The sequence below is a fragment of the Cetorhinus maximus genome, chromosome 10 (assembly GCF_964194155.1).
Source record: "Cetorhinus maximus chromosome 10, sCetMax3.hap1.1, whole genome shotgun sequence".
Lineage (NCBI taxonomy): Eukaryota > Metazoa > Chordata > Chondrichthyes > Lamniformes > Cetorhinidae > Cetorhinus > Cetorhinus maximus.
The window spans coordinates 45,368,852-45,379,337 of NC_135888.1; the positions used below are offsets into that span (position 1 = coordinate 45,368,852).

A 10,486-nucleotide genomic window follows, 5' to 3' on the forward strand; every position below is an offset into this window, starting at 1 on the left:
TTTCTCTTTCTCACCTTGGTTGTGCTGAGGTGAATTGTAGAACCTCAGCTGTTGCTCTATTTGAGTTAATTAAACTCAGCACAGAGAAGGGACCTTCTGGTCAGTGGGACTTTGGGCCATGGCATTTATCTACTAAGGCCTCTGGGAAGATTGGGATTGAATTTCTCTCGAAATCTTGTTGCTGTTGTGCTACCAGTAAGCACTGCCATAATCTTTCATACCATCCATTTTCCCATATCCAGTATTAGAATCTTGATGAATTCCATTGGCTGTTAAGTGCAGTGAGACATGTGAGATTGTGAAAGGTGCTATCTGATTGCAGGCCTTTTTCTCATCTTAATTGAATTATGCTACTTGGTACCATCATGTGGACTACAAGAATATAACACTTTACCATGAGTTACTGCAGGGCTGTTTATATTCATGTGAATATTTTTGCATGGTGACCAATTTTTGAAAATATTCTCCTAACAAGCACTATGGACTCTGTATACAGAACATGAACATCCTGAAGGCTTCACTTGGGAGTTTTGATGTCGACTTTTGAGTCCTTGGAGGAGCTTGTCCAGGATCACTGCACCTGTCGCAACCAGATAAAAAACAGTATAGCCTCTTTCAAAAGCCTGCATATCAGAGGCAGAGAGAAAATGCAAGGAAAGGAAATCCTGAGCCAGCTGCTCATCCAAAACTCAATCATCTGCGGTATTCTGTTCTATTTGTAACAAAACCTTCCAGGCGCAGATCGGCCTTAGCAGTCACCTACATACCCACCGGAGCCCTCCCAAACGCCCCAGGTGATGAACATGGTCATCTTCAACTCAAAGGATGAACAAAAAGAAGAATTGGTAATTTACTTTTTCCAACTCTACAATGCCCCTCCTTCTGCGAATAGCTGAGTCTGCAGTAGCTACTACGATACATAGCTGTAAATGGGGGGGCTACTCAAAAACAGGGAGGTTGTGTTGATCAAAGGGATGGAGAGAAGAAAGATTCAAAAAGTGGAAAAAGAGCAATGAAGTTGATCTCTGAACCAATATAAAAGAAAATGAATGTGAATGGAAAATCATCAGTTTTACATTGTGACCACGGGTCCAGTAACTGTCAACCAACAAGTTCTACAGCAATTCCTCTGACTGTTTACCGCATCTGAATCTTCAGCTGTTTCCAAGGTCGCTGCACTTAATACTGTCCTCACACGATGTCCAAGATTTGGTTCCTTTCGGCTGCTGCCACTGGATTGATTATTTCTCTTCTCTCCATCACACCCAAAGTGCAAGAATTTTGAGGCTGATGTTGGATCCATCCACACTGAAATAATCTAACGGCACAGACTGCAGTTTGAACTTGGGACTTTTATTTAGCCTCTATTTCCAGTACTGTGTTTGGCAATGTTGGGCAATCTCAACCATTGGGGAGCTGTTGTAAAAGTTCTAACCTGCAATGGTGTGTCAGTTTGTGCCATTATATGATGTAAATTCTTTGGATGAAATGTCAATCCAAGAACCCATCTGTCATCTTAGTAGGACATAAAAGCTCTATGGCATTATTGGAATAAGAGCAGGAGAGCCCTGCCTAGTGTTCTGACCAAGACTCATCCTTCAACAATGTTACTAAGACAGATGATCTGGTCATTCCATCACTGCTGCTTGTGGGACCTTGCCGTGTGAAGGCTGTGTTTCCCACATTAAAACAATGACTATACTTGACGTACTTAATTGGATGTAGAGAGCCTTGGGACATCCTGAGGTCATGAAAGGCACAAAATAAATGCAAGCCTTTTTCTTTGCATGGATTGTGAATGTGAATTTAACCATGTGCGTCTGTTGTTAATCATGTGTTTTTTTTCTTGGTGACTGAATTCTGGTAAATGTCAACTAAATATACACATGAAATACTTTTACCCATTGCATCTGAGGTGTTTTGTACTAACAGTTGTGCTTGTGACTAAACTGGTGTTGTCATGACTATACCCGTGGCCAGTCAGCTATTTCTGTTGAACGACACTGCTATAAAGAAAACCCAACCTACCAGGAAACAATAGGAAGATTGACCTGCAAAAGCACACCCGCTTTAATAAAGTAAGCATGAGGAGCTGGACCCTATTGTACTGTCCAGCCCCAGCAACATCATGAAGACAGGCTCCCCGTGTGGAGTATAAAAACTGGAACAGAGGCTGCTCTTGTGAAACAGCAACAAAATCTGATACAGTTTAGAAGTGTGATTCGGGTGAGCTGGGCACACAAGTGATGGCAATGGAAAGGTTTTGAACAACAACTTTTACTGGCTATGTAACTTTGTATTTTGTGGCATTATTGGAAGAAGAGCAGGAATGTTCTCCCTGGTGTTCTGACCAATAATTATCCTTCAACAATGCTACTGAGACAGATGATCTGGTCATTATGTTTTTTGTATTACCACAAAACAGTTTACAACCTGTGTCTGCATTAGATGGCCGGTGCAACAATCAAACCAACTGATTACTCTGATCATAAATAACATTGCTATAAACTCAATTTGTTCAAATTTCAGGAGGAGCACTGAGGCCCAGAGGCTATTCTTGTCTAGCTGAACAGATGAATCATTGCCAATTAACCCCATCAGGAGGATAGAAAATTCAGTTTGAATCAGATTAAGAGATTATCCTGTGTTCTTAACTCCAGCCAAAGAATCAGATTGGGAAGTGAGAGGATTTGTCTCTCTGTGAAGTTAATAGTTTGTGGGCAACTGTGTTAAGGTGAGTTGCAGAGTTGCTTAATGTGTCTATATTTTATATAAAATGATGGCATAACTTTGCATATAATATGTATCTAAATTTCAGGCACATTTTCCTGTGTGAAATGTTAAAACGTGGACCCAAGAATTCTTTATCTTGGTTCATTACGTCATCCCAGTAACCGATACAAAATATATCGCACATTAGTGTCGGCTGTGGCTCAGTTGGTCGCAGTCTCGCCTCTGAGTGGTTCAAATCCCACTCTAGGACTTGAGCACCTGTTTCTCTGGCGATTTCATCTTTTGGATGAGACATTAAACTGAGGCCCCATCTGCTCTCCTTGGTGGATGTATGAGATCCCATTGCATTTGTTTGAAGAAGACCAGGAGGAATCTTCACGGTGCTGTGGCCTATCATATTGGTTGTTCATCATTCGAGGATGACATCTACTCAGGGTCACGAGTTTCTGCCACGGTCTTTGTGATTGAGCAGCCAATTCCTGACCCACTGACCTTTGAGCACGTGGGTCAGAACATCTCACGATGGATCTGGAGTGCAAGATTTGCTTTTTCTTCTCTGCCGCTGCTCTGCCTCATGATTAAAGCATTGGGAATCAAAGTACAATGCAGCTTAATGGACAAGTTGTTGCCATTCTGAGCAATTGGTAGTAAGCTCCACCCAATCATTAATTTTAATGCTGCGCTTTAAGGAGAGCTTCAGAGAGCCCTTGAAGTGTTTTTTTGGTTCTCCCCTGGAATGTTGGCCACTTGAAAGCTAAGGGAACAGAACCAGGCGGGGAAGACAATTTTCAGCCATGCAGACTCAATGGCCAGTCCATCAAAGTTGATTTTTATAGGATTCTTGTTTTGTGGAGATGGCTTCAAGAAGGACACTAGTGTTTGATCTATGGTCCTTCCATTGAATTAGGAGGATGTGGAAGAGACATTGCTGATGGAATTTCTCTAGGTCGCACTATAGTACAAGAACGTGGTGACGACAACTGTTCTGATGCTAAGCCATGTGTTGACTTCCGGAGGTCTTTGTTGTCAAACAGTCGCTACTGTAGTTTGTAGAAGGCTGAACTGGTACATCTGATCCAGTGTTGGATCTCCTCCTCAATGGCAGCCTTTTCAGACAGGTTGCTGCCAGGGTCTGGGAAGTGCTCAACATATTCCAGAGTGTCTCCTTCAACACTTTTATGGGAGGTGGAATATTTGGCTGACCAGGGTGGGTTGATATGGATTTTGTTTTGGGAGCATTCAATGATGGGCAGAATTGAAGAGATCAAAACTGGCTTGCAAATCTGGTAGAGTGGACAACGATACTGCGGTTGTCCGCAAACTCTAGATCAGTTATATTTATGGTGGTCAGTTTATTTTTGGCATAGAGGCGACCAAGATTAACTTTTCCATTTAGATGTTATTTCATACTGAAGCCAGAGGGCAGTTGATCTTTGGGTTGTCAATGCTCCATCAATGAATACATTCAAGAATGGGATAGCCAGATTTTTGATATCTCAGGAATCGAGGGATATGGGGAGCTGGTGGGAAAGTGGAGTTGAAGCCCAAGATCAGTCATGATTGTATTGAATGGCGGAGCAGGCTCAATGGGCTGTACGGTCTATACCTATTTCTTGTGTTCTTGCAATGAGGTCAATAGCCACCATCAGATAGATTATGAATAGTATGGGGGCTATCGCGCAGACTTGTTTGATCCCAGTCCAGATTTTGGAGGCATCATTTTCTACCCAAATCTGTAGATTGAGTGCATGGAGTCTTGATGTGAGCAAAAGGCTATCAGCTTTGGAGACCTCCGCTGGAATAACATGGAGTTGCAAGCTTTGTTGTTTTTCATCTGTTTGATTGCATTTTGCAACTCTCCTATCAATGGTGGTTCGCCTATGGATTCTACTGCAGGGTACTTGGGGGGAATAGTCTGGAGGATAACAGCTGTCTCTGAGGATATTTATCCTTCAACAACGTCACTTAAACAGAATTTGTCATCATTATCACATTGCTGTTTTTGATACCTTGCTGTGTGTAAATTGGCTGCCTGTTTCCTACATTACCAGCAGTGACTACACTGCAGAAGTACTTAATTGATTGTGGCTGTAAAGCTTTTTGGGACATCTTGAGTTTGTGATAGTGCAAGATAAATTCAAGTTTTTCTTTCGATCATCTGCCCAATCTCAAAATAAAGCTCATTGATGGCTTGATTTTTTTATTCTAAACTTTTCCACTGGTATGTATTCTTAATTTTCATACACGTTAGCGGAGAACATTCCAAATCGGACAGCAAATGGAGTGAAATCTTGTCTGTAACATTAACCAAGTCAGCATTTCTGAAAGAAAAGGGGTCCTTGTTTCTAATGAAAGTTTGGGTCAATGAGAGTGAGCAGCAGTAAATCCACAGAGGCCACGAGACCTGGGACAAAGTTCAATCTTTTTCAGACTCTGGAGCAGAGTTTGAAGCTTATTAACTGCTGCCTTCTGAAGTTGTAAGTCTTATGATTATATTGCCACATATGTCGCTGTGATGTAAACATGAATGGAACATGTTGTGAACAACCTGGTCCAAAACTCAATTTAGCCAGCTACATTTTCTCACCTTGGGGCTATGCAGGAAATGCTACTATTTTTTATTCCGTCTCGGTTTTTATATTTCTTCTGAATGCAGTGACTCATTCTTTCCCTCTGTGTGGCTGGCAGCCTGTTTGCATTTTCCGTTCTTGCATGTGGTGCTGTGTGTGTTAAACTGAAGGAAAGTTAGGGATCAGAAAAGGCCATTGGTCCTATTTGAAGCCCACCCCCCGAGCACTCTAACTCTTCACAGCACCCAATCTAATCCATTTGTAATAATTTAACACACACAATACAAGAGAAACAAATACGTAGAATTACATAGAATATTGAGCACAAAAACAGTTCATTCAGTCTAAGTAGTCCCTGTCGGTGTTTATTCTCCACTCAAGTGTCCTCCCATCCTTTCATATCGAGCTCTATCAATTCTACCCTCAATTCCTTTCTCCCTCATCTACTTACCCAGCTTCCCCTGTTGTCCCCAAGCACTCTCTGTGGTAGAGAGTTGCACATTCCCACCACACTATTGGTCAAGATGTTTCTTCTGAATTATCTTATTACTTTATATTAGTGGCTGCTAGTTTTGCTATTCCCCACAAGTTGAAGCACTTATCACTAAGTAGTTCTTTACAATAAATTTACCTTGAGTTTTAAATTTTATTCCTTTTATATGCATCTGTCACTCCGTTGCCACTCCCCCCCACAAATTCCACCCCACCCTGCCCCCTCACTCTCCTTCACCATGGCTCCATCTCCTCGCCTGTTCGCTACCCTTCCATGACTCCTCGCCCTATCATGTTTTCCATCCCCCATCCAACTGAACTGTTTGTGTCCCATCCTGTCCCCTGGACCCCTCAGTCCAACCCCTTAACCTATCCCCCACTTGACCCCTTTCTCTTGCCTTTTTTCTGTCTCTCCCTTTTGTTTCTTTAGCCTTTTAACAGGAAAAATGCAGATGCTTTCCTTCATATGCTTTCTAATATTGTAACCGAGAGACATAATATACTGAAAAATGTGACTTGACCAATGCCTTGTAGAACAACAGCAGAATTTCTGTTGATTTATATTGAACCAGTTGCAATCTACATGATCAACTTTTTAATATACTGATTTTACTCCATACCATCACCAGGTGTAGTCCGTCTCTGCAGTTAGTCTGGAGCATTAATGACATGTCCTCTATTATGGACAAATTTGGAGTGTGCTTTACAGGCAACTAGAGAGACCTAATAATGCTTGCTTCTATTTGCAGACATTGTTCGAGGGACTCATTCTCTCCACCGTTGCAATGAATATGTCAATGGGTGACAACAACCACCACCACATGACAATGGGCCAGGACGACCGTGTTCACCACTCCCCGACATCTGCACTAGGGCATAACTCTGGTGGGATGATGATGGTAAGGTCGCTCTCTCATTCCAATGTTTTAAGGTCTAAACTAAATCTTCCCCTTAGCTAAAACAGCTGAGTTGGTGGGGTTTGGAATTCCATGTGTGATACTATGTAAATGGAGGAAACTGATTTTGGTTGAGAATGGGGTGTAGAAGAGAAACTGTGTGGAATGTTGCAACACACAAATGCTCAGTTTAGGCACTAAAACGTTTAGAGTTGGATCCTCATCGTTAAGGCAAGAGACTTGGCACATTGAGAGTCATGGACTAGCTTTTTGTGCGGGGAGAGGAAAAGTTCATATTGCTTACAGTTGCAGCTGCTATTTCTCCTCACTACTGCTTTTAATAATTTTCAGCATGGTTTGAAGTGTCTCTTAGTCTATGTATGAATGAAGAACATTTCTACGTGTTTGGTACAACTGTGCAGCTTACTCATAGATGGGAACAGCACCGCCTGTAAGTTCCCCTCCAAGTCACTCACCATCCTGACTTGGAAATATATTGCCGTTCCTTCACTTGCTGGGTCAAAATCCTGGAACTCCCTTCCTAACAGCACTGTGGATGTACCTACACCACATGGACTGTAGCGGTGCAAGAAGGCAGCTCACCACCACCTTCTCAAGGGCAATAAATGCTGGCCCAGCCAGCGAATCCCACATCCCATGAATGAATTTTTTAAAAATGTATCTTCTTTGGGACATTGTGGTACAGAATGCAGTATGACTGTTTAGCTAGGATTTGTGGTCAAAATCTAATCCGAGTTCCTCATCTAACTCTGTAGTTCCTTTGTTCCTCAGCACATGACATTCTACTTTGGGTACGAGAATGTGAAGCTACTTTTCCCTGGGCTAGTGATCAACTCGGTTGGAGGTGAGTACTGACATCATAGCAGCTCAGAGGTGACGATCTGCAACTGGGGGCTTGAACAACACTCCCTGCATTTATATAGCATCTTTAATGGAGTAAATGTCCCAAGGCACTTTGAGTGATTGGCAGACAAAATTTGACACCGAGCCACATAAAGAGATATTAGGACAGGTGACCAAAAGCTTGTTCAAAAATGTAGATTTTAAGGAGCATCTTAAAGGAGAAGAGAGAGAGAGAGGTGGAGAGGTTTAGGGAGGGACTTCCAGAACTTATGGTCCAGGTAGCTATAGGCAGGGCTACCATTGATTGTGGATGTATTGTGGATGCTCAGTCAATGAGTACTCTTTCAAGACTGTGATCAATAGATTTTTGGATACTAAGAGAATCCAGCGATATGGGGGTAGGGTGAGAAAGTGGAATTGATGCAAATGTTCCACCATGATCTTGGTGTAGAGTGGACCAGGCTCAATGGGCCATATGGCCCACTTCTTTATCTTAGGTTCTTATGCCTTATCTGAAAGACAGCACCTCCAATGCAGCACTCCCTCAGTACTGCACTGGATTATGTGTGCAAGAATCTGGAGTTGGGGCTTGGAACCCACAACCTTCTGATTCTGAGGTGAGAAAGTGTTACCAAATGAGCCACAGCAGAAGAGACAAACCCATGGCCCATATGGTTGTATCCTGTGCTATTAATCCTGATTCTATGATTTCAAGTTCATGTGCAGACTAGTCATGAGTGAGATACTGGAAGGTCACTGCCACTTATGGATTTATAACCAGTGTGTGTTTCAGTACCTTAGGAAGCACTTCCATCAGATGGAAACATGGGAAAATGATCTCCGTGGTAAGCTGGCTACCGCTGGAATTGATCAGAGTCTTCCCGTTTAAGGAAGGTTAGATTTCACATGGACCTGATTTATCCCAAGGCTGAGACACCTTCTGATGACCAAGACATTTCATGAATACCAAATTGTCATTGTCACCATCATATGTCCTTTTCAGAAAATATCTAATTACATATTTAGCATCTCCTGGAGCAACAGTTGAGATTGAAGACATGAATTGGTGTTTTGTTACAATTTGATCTGAAGTGCTCCTGCTTACTTTTCTCTTTCCCCTTCCACCAATGCGCCTATGGTGCTGTCCCGAGCCTCTGACCATTGGATAATTCCTGACTGTAGGTCAAACTAATTGTCACATTTCTAGATTAGCCTTTGTATAACCCTACCTTCCCTTTGCTGGATTTTCTCCTGCAGGGATGGTTGGTGCCTGCGTGGTTGTCTTCCTTTGTGCATTGGCTTACGAGGGGCTGAAAATCAGTCGAGAATGCTTGCTTCGGAAATCACAAGTTAATGTTCGTTATAACTCCATGCCTGTTCCTGGACCAAATGGGACAATCCTGATGGAAACACACAAAACTGTTGGGTGAGTGAGGAAAACATGTATTTTGCAATTTGGTACTGAGCTATAGAAGCCATAATTTGTTTTTGGTGGGTGGGGGTTTGAGGGGGGAGGGGGGTGGAGGAGTGGGGGGCGGGGGTGAGTGGTGGATATTGATACTACCTTTGGCCACAGCTATCGCACCCCATGACCCTGCTTGCTCAACAGTGCACTTGATGGAAATTGCATGTACAACCATTTAAGGTCAAGCTTTGGCTCAGCAGATATACTTGATGCAGTCAAATTACTAGCTGTGACTCATTTTCTAGGTCCACACATCAACTGTAGTCTCTGTGGTGTGGTATCAAGGGTTGCTGATATTGGTAGGAGGCCAGGTATGGGCCAATGCCTTCAGCAAAGGGAAGGGAAAGAAACCAAGGGGCAGTAGCTATTGGACAATATTTCTAATGTAAACTGTGTCCATTTCTGGCTGTTTGTAAATTAAAGCAAAATATTATTGGGACTGTGATTAATACCTTTTGCCGCTGCAGGGAGATGCCCCAAATTGGGTTTCAAACTGACAAAAGTGGTCATGGATGTTGATGTAGGAAGGAGTTGGTCATTATTAAATACAGTGTAGGTGTAATATTGCAGTGTAACCCAGATGATTTTCTAGTTCATTCCATATTCTAATTTCACAATGACTGAAAAATTGAGGTAGGAAGAAGTTGAAGGAAAAACAATGTTGAATAATGTAGAAGCAGTGAATGCTGTGTTGTGCATATGCTAATAAAACAGCATCGCTTGTCCACTCACTCCTGCTGGGGCTTTTCACTGACTTTAATCCATTTGTTTGCAGCCAGCAGATGTTCAGCGTACCCCACCTCATCCAGACTGTACTGCATATCATACAAGTGGTTATCAGCTACTTCCTCATGTTGGTCTTTATGATCTACAATGGTTACCTCTGCATTGCCGTGGCATTGGGTGCAGGTGCCGGATACTTCCTCTTCAGCTGGAAGAAAGCAGTGGTGGTGGACATCACAGAACACTGCCATTAACAACAGCAGCAGCCAATTGTAATTGATCGCACTCCCCAGCACAATGATCTGCCAAGTGGGAAATGACCATTGAGCCAGTTAAAAACACACACATATATACATGTATACACCTATTCCGTTCAGACTCCAGTTGAAGGATCGGTGCTCAAATCGTATTTTTTTTTTGCTTCACGCCTTAATTGCTGCCAGAGTGCAGTTTTCCACTTTCCTTACTGAAGCCTGAGGAACGATCTTGGGTATTGGTGCTGGAGCGGCCACTTTGGACTTTGTTTACAGCGAAGTGTGCCAGGAATCTTTAAACGATGAGCCATTGCTTTACCTGGAGTCATTCGTGAAAATTTTAGTGTCGTCTTCACTCAGATGGGAGTACATAAACTCTCATCAGTCAAACTATCTACATTAAATTCCTGTTTTGATTGTAGTTGCCCCTAATCCCCTCAATTACAATTAGAGATAGTTATGACAAAACCATATATTTTGTATTGATAT

At 42.5% G+C, this 10,486-nt stretch overlaps 1 protein-coding gene across 4 annotated transcripts in view; it reads left to right on the forward strand.

The window, feature by feature from the left end:
- The window catches only part of slc31a1 (solute carrier family 31 member 1), a 54,448-nt gene extending 44,387 nt beyond the window's left edge, over window positions 1-10,061 (forward strand). For 3 of the 4 annotated variants that reach the window (XM_078550380.1, XM_078550379.1, XM_078550377.1), the window contains exons 2-5: window positions 6,545-6,694; window positions 7,484-7,556; window positions 8,813-8,981; window positions 9,796-10,061. In XM_078550380.1, the coding sequence (XP_078406506.1) occupies window positions 6,581-6,694; window positions 7,484-7,556; window positions 8,813-8,981; window positions 9,796-9,997 (558 nt within the window). In that variant the 5' untranslated portion in view covers window positions 6,545-6,580 and the 3' untranslated portion in view covers window positions 9,998-10,061. Of the gene's footprint in view, window positions 1-2,529; window positions 2,735-6,544; window positions 6,695-7,483; window positions 7,557-8,812; window positions 8,982-9,795 lie in introns of all 4 variants that reach the window. The other variant, XM_078550378.1, reaches the window with a different exon arrangement.
- Window positions 10,062-10,486: the final 425 nt, after the last annotated feature.